This window comes from Canis lupus, chromosome 14, assembly GCF_048164855.1.
Source record: "Canis lupus baileyi chromosome 14, mCanLup2.hap1, whole genome shotgun sequence".
Taxonomy (NCBI): Eukaryota; Metazoa; Chordata; class Mammalia; order Carnivora; family Canidae; genus Canis; species Canis lupus.
Window position 1 is genome coordinate 64225905 of NC_132851.1, and position 12891 is coordinate 64238795.

General features: G+C 33.5%; 1 protein-coding gene across 7 annotated transcripts in view; it reads right to left on the bottom strand.

The window, feature by feature from the left end:
* ANKRD17 (ankyrin repeat domain 17) overlaps positions 1–12891 on the bottom strand; it is a 152987-nt gene that overhangs the window by 39928 nt on the left and 100168 nt on the right. For 4 of the 7 annotated variants that reach the window (XM_072775351.1, XM_072775353.1, XM_072775354.1 and 1 more), the window contains exons 15-16: positions 11328–12080; positions 6935–7083 (exon numbers count right to left, since the gene is read on the bottom strand). In XM_072775351.1, the coding sequence (XP_072631452.1) occupies positions 6935–7083; positions 11328–12080 (902 nt within the window). The remainder of the gene's footprint in view (positions 1–6934; positions 7084–11327; positions 12081–12891) is intronic. The other 3 variants (XM_072775352.1, XM_072775355.1, XM_072775358.1) reach the window with 3 other exon arrangements.

Below are 12891 nucleotides of genomic sequence, written 5' to 3' on the forward strand. Positions count from 1 at the left end.
AAATATGGCTAGTGTGCCTGGAAAACTGAATTTTAAATTTTATTTTAATTTAAATTTAAAAACTGATACTCATTTGGCTATTAGAGAATTTTTTAGTAGGGAGCAATTTGAGTAAATAAATCTACTTTCTTAATTGTACATATAATCAAATCTAAATAAAATCCAAATTGAGATATAGGGTAACAAACCATCCTGGATTTGCTTGGGACTGAGGAGGTTTCTGGCATGAAGGACTTCTGGTGCTAAATTCAGGCAAGTCCCAGAAAAAACTAGGATGTTATGATCCTAGTATAACATACAGACTGAATTTTGAAGACTTTTAGTATGAAACAAAAATGTACATTATCTGAGTAATTTTTTTGGTATTATAACTGTAAATTCCTGGAAGATTATGAACATGTCTTATTTATGTCTGCATTCTCCACCTATAAGTAATGCTTTGCCTAGGAAACAATAAAGGATAGCTAAATGAATGACAACAGCTATACAGGGTGAGAGATTCAGCTATTACTAATAAAATATGAAATATATATTTAATTAAAAAAAGAAATATATATTTATTGTGTTTATATATTTATGTGATATTTATATTTATGTAATAAACACAAAAAGGAAAGGCATTTTCTCCCAGGAGGTCACTAACTCTAAAAACCAAACTCCATTATAAAAAATGAGTAACAAGAGACAAAAGGCAAAATCAGTAAGAGTCAAGAAATAAGAAAAAGCCTACTAGTCAGTGATGAAGAGGGAGACCGCAAAAGCTGCTCTGCAGAAGAGGCTGGCAGAGACCAGAGCTACTGACTGCAGAGATCAGGGATGGCCACAAGGGAGAGATGCACCAACTACAACAATGAAGAAGGAAATGAATACTTAAATGAGTGACAGCTCTGACTGTGTAATAGTGTTTGATCTTCATTTCAGGTTTATAGGGAAGGGATTATTATGTTTGATTTCAGAAAAAAAGAGACAAAGGCTTAGAGAAATAACCTTCCAATGGTCATACAAGCCAATAACTGATAAGGACTGGCTTTAAAAAAACCAAGGCGATCTTGGATAACAAAATCTTGCTTTCTGCATTACATCATAAAGCAGTCCTAAGGCACAGCCAACTGAGGTCAACATAATGTTAAGTCTTTTTTGCCTTATGTGCTATGTTAGTGACAATTAGAAGAGTCAACTTTATGATGAAGAGTATGCTTTATGATGAGGTTTATTAGGTTCCTCAAAGTCTTCTGGGGGTTAAAGAGTAATTTAGGAAAGCAGTGCCAATCTTAAACAGAGAATAAAGAGACAAACAAAATTTGAAAAAAGATAAGCATGGGAGATTTTAGTGGATTAGTAAAATATTGTTATCTCCCCCCCCACACACACACACACATTATAAAACATCTGTTCAACTGACATTTATTAAGCACCTTTTATGTTCAAAGTACTCTGCCAGGTACTCCAGGGTAGACAAAGATAAGTAAATACAGTCCCTGCTCACTAGAAGCTTAGTCCTAAGGCACAGGGCAAATCTGAGTTCAAACTATGAAAGAAATATAATATATAAAGCTAAGAAAAAAGGGCTTGTCAAATTCCTGGGGGGAACTTAACAGTGGGTAACTTCATCAACTAATATCTTATGATAATCTTCTAAAGACAATAATGAAATAATTTAAAAATTCTGAAGTGAGGCTTCTACCTTCCTATTAAACACCTACACAATCCCCAAATGGTAAGGAACACTATCCTGCCTTGCAATACATCAAGAGGCAAATTAACTGATGCAGAAGTTTGGGTTAAATTAACAATAACTAACATGGTATAGAATAAAAAAATAGGTGTTTTGAATACCATTAATCAAGGAAGTAATAACAATAATATAGGTGATGGCTTTCTGAAAGAAAATGTACCACTAAAGTCATGTTATGTTACACTGGTTAATAAGTCACATACATTGTCATATATCTAGAAAGAGAAACCTGAAAGGGAGGGAGATGCCCAGAGCTTTGTTAAGAGCTCGTTCAGGTTTACATTCTAAAGAAAATTTTCATTTAGCCCACAATACCATAAAATATACCATTTTGTACATGACAAATGTTATGATTCTGACTTATAAAAAAATGCTAAAATTATATTCAATGTAAAAGTATTCTGTAAATTATTAACATGATTATCCAATTTTTGTAAGACTGAAAAAATAAAGAATCATAAGACAGATGCAATATTAATGGAAAAAAGCAACTTTTACTGAGTTGGAATGCAAGTAAAAAAAGATACCTCAACTGTCTGAGAAAAAAAAAAGGGATGTGGACCTATTAATTACAATTAAAGAATTAAATTACTTTGAAAATCATTAGGACTTCAAGGGCTAACCTTTTCTTAGACCTTCATAACCTTCATAATTCCAAACATCTCATTCTCTCTCTTTTTTAAAAATATTTTATTTATTTATTCATGAGAGAGAGAGGCAGAGACACAGGCAGAGGGAGAAGCGGGCTCCATGCAGGGAGCCCGACGTGGGACTCGATCCCAGGTCTCCAGGATCAGGCCTTGGGCTGAAGGCGGCACTAAACCGCTGAGCCACCCGGGCTGCCCAAAACATCTCATTCTCTAAACATGACAGGTCACACATAAGATACAAAAAGGATAAATAAAAAAATAAAAAGGACAGCATTTAGGAAGAATGAGAATAATCAGTAAAATATTAAATAACCTGCTTAAAATTTCACATAAGCAGAATGCAGGCATTTTAAGCAGAATGCTTTAATGGCAGTAAATCACTATTAACTCATTTTTCCTGGTCTCTTCAATTTTTCTTGTTAAATTACTGTGATTAAACAGTTCTGTGTACTGCAAAACCAATAAGAGAAAAAATATCTAAATGATATCTATACCATTAAAGGCAAAACATAATTTTACATACTTTATAATTTCAGTCTTGACATCAAAGTAGAATTTAATGCCTATTCTCTTTAAAGGATAATCATGGATATATATTATTAAAAATTGGAAAAAAGGCAAAATTACATAAGGCAATATTTATTTTTCTCTTTTTTGAAATGGACTAGAACCAGTTATTCCAAGTTCAAGAAAAGCCTTTAAAAGTTTGTGAATAAAAATAAGCAGTTCAGAAATACATGAAAAAAAAATGCGATTAAAAAAAAGGAGAGGATGGGAACACAAGTTTTACACCCATGAAAGAACTGGTACTTTCTCACTTTTAGAGGCTGTTAAGAGTCAATCAAAATTTCATACAATCAAATACAGAAAATATTTAACTTACTGGTTACTCTAATCTTCAGCCAGATTTACTATTTCATATAAAACCAATGGTTCTTAAAAATCTCTATATGATTACTAATTACTCTATGTAGAATACCCAGATATGTTTCATTACACCATTCCAGCAAAATAAAGATTAGAGCAATGCTATTATTAGTTATAGTAAAACAATCTCAAATAATTCCTTCAAATTATTATTTATTGATGTTTCCTAAAATAAATTTTGATAACGGCACAGTAAATGGTATTAAAATATATTAAATATATCCAGACAAGGAGAGCCTGGCTAGCTCAGTCAGTAGAGCATGCAGCTTCTGATCTCAGGGTCACGAGTTCAAGCCCCACGTTGGATGTAGAACTTACTTGGACAAAAAAGAAAACAAAAATGGATTTAAAAAAGTATATCTGAAAAAAATAAAAATTAAAAAAATTAAAAAATTAAAAAAAAAAAGTATATCCGGACACACTTGATTCAATAAAATCACATGAGAAGTAGAGAGCCTGTGGCACATACATGAACTCTGAAGGTAATTTCTAGTTATATTACGTAACTATTTTTTTTCGTAAGATTTGAGGAACCTTATAAAGAATGGAAACTCTGATCTTTAGCATTCAAGTTCTAGAAATTAAACATGATTCCTGCTGATCCCTGTTAAAAATAGTTTCTGCATACAATGATCAATTAAAGGAGTTTAAAGTATGTCCATTTTAAGAATCATTAGCATTTTTAAAAAAGAGACACAGTGAGGGTTTAAAAAAATTAACATTTCTTTTTTTCTTCTTTAAATTAAGATTTGATATAAATATGCGGTATGGCCAAGTAAACATGCTGAAAAGACACAAAGATGAAAGACACATGATCTTTTGATATCTAGGTAGTGGATCAATTTTCTATATTCTGATTTAAAATCAACATTCACACCTAAGACAAAAATTGAAAATCAGGTAGCATACACTGCAGTGGTTAAGAGTATAGATTCTAGAGCCAGAATGCTAGGGTGGTTTGAAAGCTGGCTCTACCATAAATTACCTATTGGACAAATGGTTAATATCTCTAAGTCACCTTCCTCATCTGTAAAATGGGAATAACAGTACCTAACACTCCATGATGATGTTATAAAGTTAAAGAAGTTAGTATTTATAAAAGTGTTAAGAATGTATATGTTAAGGTTTGTTCAATAAACAAATACAAGATCTAAATATTAGAACAAATTTAACCTTTCTAAACAGAGAAAGGGTTTTGGTATGAATTTATCATATCACTTGCCTGTTATGGCACAGTAGTATCCTGCATAAACCAAAATATTTATTATGTAAAATCTCATGGAATTTGTATTTTAGAATCTAGAAAAAACTTCAGATGAACTGAGTACAAAAGGATCTTTATTTTTACTGCTTAACAGACCTGCTTGATATAAAAGCTAGTAAATTTTAAAAACATCAAAAATTATGGAAAAAACAGTGAAAAATTATTTCTTCATGTTTATTTGGTATTACGCTTTCCAAAGTAGGAACTTTCTAAACTCCATGACAAGTTGTGTTACTCATGAGAGGCTAACTCAATTGAAACACCTCGATATAGATACCAGATAAGAAGGAACAGATATTTAAGGAGAATGCAGTCAAATCTTTTTATATGTCAGCTACAGTTAAAATGTATGTTTTTTGAAATTAAAAAAAAACATTAAAAATATTTATATGTTTCTTAGAAATTAATTTATAATAGAGCAATGGCTGGTTGAGTAGTATAGTCCAGTAAAATTTCACTATCACTATAATAATTTCAAATTCAATAAAATCATGATCATACATTGAGAAACTTTTTCTATGACTATTCTATTCAAAAGCATTTTTAAAAATTCTTTTTATATTTTGGTCAAGTTTTTAGTTTTGTTTATGGTTCAATTTGATTCCATAAAAACTAAAAAATATATCTCTTTTTAAAACATAATAGCCGCAAGTTACAATGTAACAGCCTCAGAGCAAAAAAGACTTGAGGAAAATAATGCACATTCAATACCAAATTCAACCCAGTTCTATAATGTTTCGTTTTTCTTTTTTCTTTTCTTTTTCTTTTTCTTTTTATGTGGGGAAGAGACAGTGTGTGAGTAGGGAGAAGGAAAGAGAGAACTCTCTAACTAAGCAGGTTCTACGTCCAGAGCAGAGCCCAATGTAGGTAGGGCTCAATCCCACAACCCTGAGATCATGACCTGAGCCAACTGACTGAGCTGCCCAAGTGCCCCTATAATGTTAGATCATTATTAAATATAAACCATTGTGGTTCATCAAATGAATACTTCGTAATTTTTTAAAAGACTACAGAGTATAGTAGTTAGGAGGGGGCCTTTGAACTCAACCCTCACTTGTTAGCTAAATGAACTGATCTTAAGCAAAATGTTTAATCTCTCTCTTAGCCTTGGTTTCTTCACTAAGGAAAATGGGTACTTAAAAGTAGCTACTTCATATTTGTGGTCTGAAGATTAGATAATTCCTTAAAATCGCCCCTAACAGTTTTAAGTGTCTGAAAAAAAGCGTATATAACACAATAAGCATTTGGAAAGCACGTAAAAACAGAAGTAAAATTCCTTTTCCACTATATTACCAAGAAACCTTTTAATGAAAAGGAAGCTCTATTTTCTTTCTTTCTTTTATTTTTTTTAAAGATTCTATTTATTTATTCATGAGAGACACAGAGAGAGAGAGAGAGAGGCAGAGACACAGGCAGAGGGAGAAGCAGGCTCCATGCAGGGAGCCCGACGTGGGACTCGATCCCGGGTCTCCAGGACCATGCCCTGGGCTAAAGGCGGTGCTAAACCACTGAGCCACCAGGGCTGCCCGGAAGCTCTATTTTCAATTGGTTAAGAGTACACAGTCTTAATAGGTCACACACACACACACACACACACACACACACACACACTTTCTCTCTCTCTCTCTCTCTCTCTCCCTGCCCCCCTGAAATTCAGGTTTATAAAGAACTGATGATTAACAAATAAAAACTGCCACCCTCATCTATGCTCAAATGCCACCCCCACCCCAAAATACAAAACTAAACTGCAAACATATCTCAGTCTACACCCTTTACCTTGTTCAGCAGTCTTCCAAACTAAGCCTCTTAGCATTTCCTCAGGACAAAACATAAGCTATCCTCACCTCTCCAACTTTACTCTGCCCTGAGTTACATGATAAACTAACTTTTTTTAATTGTGTTCTTTGTTTTGTTTTGACTTAGTGCTACAGATACAGACACAGAGAGTCAGCAAGATCAGAACTTTCTAAGACAATATAAATAAAATTGAGTATATATGATACATAAGTGGAAGAATCTTTTATGTGTAATCCATTATGAATTAGAAGCATGTCTTCTAATTCAATATTAGAAGAAAATATAAACTGATCTTAAATAAAGTATTTCTTTTTACATCCTCTTCTAAAGTTAAAAAAAAAGTTACTCGATGACCCTGGAAACCAGATCACCACGTAATTATCAGTTAATAATCTGTATTTGGCATTTTACTTTTTAAAATGTGGATTCTAATATATTCATAACTGTCACTCAGATCACTGAGAAACAAAGCAGTCTAAGATGATTTAAATCACTAACACTAATATTTTTACTGATGGTATAATTTTAGTTAAAACCATCCCTCCAGAACTTGGAGCTTACCTGTGCATCAATATCAATGGCAGGGTAGATAGGAAGCATGGCTGAAGGAGAGATGATAGGACTTGGAGTTGGAGTCTGAGGTTGGGAAATGGAAGCAGCGATACTGTGGGTAGGAGTGTTTGACATTGCGGATGCTCTTCCACTGACTGCTGTTGAACAAAATAACTGCACTTAATAAGGATGAAACACTGTTAGGTAACAGTAAGAAATAATTATTAGAAAATATTTAAAAAGACTTCTTAAAACAAAATATCCTATAGACTGTCCTGTATAGCACTAATACTGGTTATTTTATTTTTCTGGTTATTTTATTTCTGACTTTGGACAAGTCTAAAAACAGAAAGTATATTGAGAATAACCCATTTTCTAAATAATAATCCATCTGAAAAACAAATTCTCTTCTAACAGTACATAATCATAAAACTTCAATTCAAAATATCCCTGAAAACAAAAATATTCTTATGAATTAAAATGGAATAAAAGGTAAAACAGCCAAAGTTCAGAGCGAGAAAGTGTGAGTTTTAACCTGCCACTTTCATACATTATATTCTAATCAAAGTAATTTCACTGTTTGGGGTGAGCCTCACTCCTGAATCATTAAAACACTCCCTACCCTTTAACTAACTGCAGACAGGGGGATGATAATATTCTGAATGGTTAGCTCTCAGCCATGCATAGTAAAATATAAAAATTTGATCCTCACACAGAAATATAGTTTCTCATATCAGAATTACTCTGAGGGGGTTAAAATGCCCACCAATCAATCCAGCAATCACACTGACTTTTGAAGACAAAATTAAAAGATTATGGTAAAAATAAATGTATGCACACAATCAACCTTCAAATATAGATTATTCTTAGTTCTAAGCATATTTTTGCTTTGATATTATTTTAACCAAAATCTCCAAATTAAGAAGGGGCTAATTAGGTCAGTACTTGAGGTGGGAGAACTCCAAAGGTGGTGGCAACTGAGGGTATTTTATTCCCTCACGGATTCACTTCTGGAGTTGATATGTGAACATCAATTCTTTTTCTCCCCCTATTAAAAATGCTATAGCACTGAAGTGTGGGCATTAATCTCTGAATGGTCAACGTAGCATGGATGTGTGTTACCAACATACTTATCAACTACATCAGACAGAAAACAATCATGATTCACAACTGGATCTGAAACCAGGCAAAAGAAGTTATGATCCTGTCAAGAGTAAAACTGAAATTGACCTTATTATAACAATTATAAACATGATTGTCAATTAAGAAATCTATTTTACATGAGATCCTTACTTCAAGCACAAACATACACTATATACATTATAGCAACACACATTCTATAATTATACATTTTAAGTCCACTTAAAAGCTAAAGAAAAAACAAAGAAGGAAACAAAACAAAACAAAACACTGTTTGAATTGGCAGGGATCCAGATTAATAGAAAAGGGCATGCACTAATATATTAAATTGATCATTAATGACCTTGATATTGTTATTTCATATAGATAAAGTTTATATGTTGAGAAAAAAATCAAGATAATTTAAATGTACGTACATAGTTTAGATATAAATTTCAAAACCATATAAAATCTATGGCTCTTAAAATTGATTGCATAATCTCCTCTGATTGGATTTTCACAAATGAAAATGCTAAATACAAAAATTAGCTTAAACAGAATGAACACCAAGCTGTCCAAAGAACTGATTTTTATTTCATGATATTAAACAAAAAGTCTAAGTTTTATTGTTAAATGACTATATTATTTACATTTTAATTGGAATAAATTATTTTAAGGAACATACTAATATTAGTTTTCCTATATTTGGTCAAATTGTTCTTATTCTCATCTAAAAGGAGATATAGAAAAACCAATTCCCTCCTTTCATTTCCTTTGGGATACTTATGAAATTGGTTTATTAGAATGAAATAACTACCTGTCACTTATCCATTCCCTATAGTGAAAGTAACAACTTGTCAATATGCAGGTACCTGAAGGAACTCTGGTACAGATCTTTCCACGTGGTACTTCATTTTAGACTAGATTTTAGAGAAGGAGAACCAGATGCTCTAGAAAAGTTTTAACAACAGGTAAGGAAAGAAGGCGCAGCAAGGGCAAGGTGTTAAGACTGGTTAAACAGGGAACTGATTTTGCTATGGCAAGTACAGAGAACAGAGAAGATAGAAGATGTGGGTCAGCCAACTACTAGAGAAAAAGAGACTGAACCTTACAAGAGCAGTCTAATAAATGGGAGCTGAAAAATAAAGAACAGGTTATGCTGAAGTGGAGAAAGAAGACTGAGCCTAAAAAAAGGTGTAAAATATCAAGAAGCCCAAAGAAAGAAATGGAAATGATCATTAGTCGACCTAAAGAACAAGTACTACCACAGAAGCTGTTTAAAGAAAAGTGAAAGTGAGTGCAGGAGTATATGTATTTATGCATGTGCACATGCATGATGACAGGGATGGACTGTGGGTAAGTGGTTGGATGTTTTTAATCCTGTTCTTCCTTCTGGCCATCTCTGCTTTCTCCATATAAATGGGCATAATAAAGTGGTGAAGTATTTTTATAATGAGAAGTATTTGCTATATTTCCTAAAAAGTTAAGTGCTTTTGAAATTTTTGTATATGAAAACACCTGTAACATAGAGGCAGAATTTAAGTGTTTTTGCTTGGTAAACCAATCAACAGAAAACCTATTTCACAAATCTCCAATAATTCTGATCAGCATAAAAACTGTACAGTTGTACAACGTACAATGTTGATAAGTATGCCCAAGAACATCATGTAAATTCTAATAGCATATCAAAAGTTTTTAACTATTCATTGGTAGGAATGTCCATTCTTCATTTAATTGGATAAATAACACTTAACTACACATTCTTTGGTAGTTCAACTGACATAACAGAAAGACTATCATTATGACCTAGATTAATGGACATATAATTAAGAGCAAATTTGGGACTTTTGGCTACTGTACTCCAATTTTCATAAGATACTAATGTTTCTTTAATTGTATTCCCAATTATTTTAACCAGCTAACAGTGGTTAATAGGAATTCTCAAATCTATAGAAAAGTTTTATATTTATCACTATAAGAATCCTTACAGTTCTTATTAATGATTACTAGGACTTTTTCTGAGGTAGTTACTGTACCCTCTAAGATTAGTTCATTCCACATAATACGGCTTGGGTGATATTAAAAGACAACCAGGAAAACTTAAAAGCAATTTGTTCATAAACTTCTGTCTCATTAGCTGGTGTCTTAGTTTCTGAATGTTAGCTAAATATCTCTCAACACTATAAATTTTCCTTTATTCTTTTAAAAGATGAAAGACAAGTTACAGATATAATTTCATCATAATATGTAACATTGCCACACACAACAGTTTCAAAATTAAAAAAAACTCAATCATCTTTTAGGTATATATCAAAGAATTAAAAAAAAGGGGAAGAGAGCAGATAAAAACTACCAAATATCAATGACTTACTTTGTTTTCCCCTTTTCCTTCCTTTTCAAATTTTCTTTATCTTTTTCTTAAATGAAGAAAATTATCCTTCTTAGTATGACATTCTTATGGTTTATAATCCTATAAAACCTCATTCTACCACTGTTACAGAACTCATGAAAAGCACATACCAAAAGTTAGAATTATTAAAACAACCTTCTAAAATATTTCCTCTTGCCAATGAAACTAATTATTAAGGAATAAAATTTCTTTGGCTACACATTTAAAGATATATCATTTATGATACTGTCAGGGGACCACACCTTCCCATCATACAATTAGAAAGAGAACTATACATTAACATTCACAGGGGATAAAACCACTGACATACAGTATAATCAAACCCTGTTTGGTTTGGTACTTTATTTTTGTTGTAAAGGTGTTTAAGTTTTTTTTTTTTTTTTTTTTTTTTTTTTTAATATCCATCAGGTTTGAAGTCTGATCCATTAGGATATAAAGTATTTCTGTTCACAAATAAACTTCCTGATGTGTCCTATTTGTTTTGCACTTCAACTTCTATCAATTTCCCAGTTTATTGGTGTGAATACAGAAGCACAAAAGCCAAAATTCAATCTTAGTGTTCTTAACTTAAAGAGAAAAAATAAAAACAAAAAAAAAAACTCAAACATCAACCCCACTACTGAAAAAAACCTAGATTCCCAGCCTACACAGCTAAGCCAAAAAGTTTCAGTCACTTGTATTGCATGAGCTAATCTTTAATTCGACCTGTATCCGTCTGAGAACTTCTGAGATTGAACTAATATTTCTAAGGATATACATGGGTCAAGAGTCCAAAAATAGTTCTCAAGTTGGGTAACGGCAAAAATTCTGGCACACTCTTACTCGCCTTAAGCAAATCATATTTGATACCTGCTCATAACAATATAAACCCACCTGCCATGATGTCATCCAGCGTGTCATTGAGGGTCTGAGCAGGGCTGGCTACCATTAACCCTTGTTGTGTTTCTGTCAGAATTCCTTGCCCCAGCCCTGCCAACTGTGCTTGGCCCAGTACTGGCTGTCCAACTATCACTCCTTGAAGTTCTGTAAGATTTGCGATGGACCCTGGAGGCAAGGGACCTGCCGCCAGAGGCAAAGCTTGAGGCATGGCCAGAGGCTGGATTGGTGCAAAACCCATCTGAGCAGCAGTCTGCTGGGGTTCATCTTTAAGCAAAACGGGATCCACTTGCTGTAACCGTGCATAGTCTCCCTCGGAAAGCTGTTCTCCAACCCCAACTGGAGTTAGTAGTCCCAGATGTTGGCAAGATTGTTGCTGCTGCTGCTGAAGTTGAATTCTTTGAGCTTTAACCTCTAGATACTGCTTTTTTAGCTGCTGCTGAGTTTTCAGTTGTAACTCTCGTTCTACTTTCTGTAGTTCCTCCAAAATCTTTTGTTTCTTCTGAATTTGTTCCTCCCTTGTTTTGTTCAGCTCCTCAATCTTCTCCTTGGTAAGTTGGTCAGCGTGAGCCAGTTCCAAGGACTGCAGCTGTGCATTCTTTTCTATGGCTTCTTTTATCCTCTGTTCCAGTTCTGTTAACTTTCCCTGAGCCTCTTCTACAATGCTCTCTGGAGACTGATTGGTGATGTAACCCTGTACATCCTGGCTGTTTGCTGGCAAATGGCTGCTGGACTTTTGTTTAGAAGCAGCTGTGTGAAAAAGAAACCCCCTCAGAAGTGCACATGAATGGCATCCTCATTACAGAGTTACTGTTGGGAGGTTTAGTGCCAACAGTTATGCACCAAGTTATTATATCCACAGAAGGTGAAAATGCACTGTTAAGGAGTTTAAAAACAAATCCACCTTCTTTATCATAAATATAGAATGTATGTATTTTATGTGCATAGAGTTATCTTTGGGAAATTAATTTTAAAAATATCACATGGCTAAAATTAGACAATAGAGGGATGCAGGTCTGTGATATCTAAGTGGTGCAATTAAAGTAAAATCTAAGACTATGTGTAGACACTTCATCTGGTCATAAAGATGTAAAAACTTATAAGAACAGAAAAATAATGCTAGATTATTAAGATGCAGGGAAAACTTAGACCTCTAAGTCAAGGTTTTTCCACATTTGATAGCCTATGCCTTTTAGACACACACACATACACACAGAGAGTACCCAAACCACTGAGAAGTACCAGGAAATTTAAATCCAACTAAAATTTGTCTTTGCTGGGGGCCTACCATCTTCAAGACTGATTAAGGCAAGATATAAATTCACATATTCACACAGCTACCTGGCCAGTAGAGAATTGGGATTCAGTTTCCCTGGAAGAAAAGATGCTGGACTACGCCATCCACTGTATCTTCTGACAGCCAGGTGAATAAACAGATCTGGCTACAGGTATAGCAATCAGTTGTTTGCTATACCAACTCAAAAAGGTGCCAAGGCTCTAGATTGGTAGTAGTGACTGTAAAGAACTGGTGGAAATACTTAGTATCTTGTTGGTAAAATAA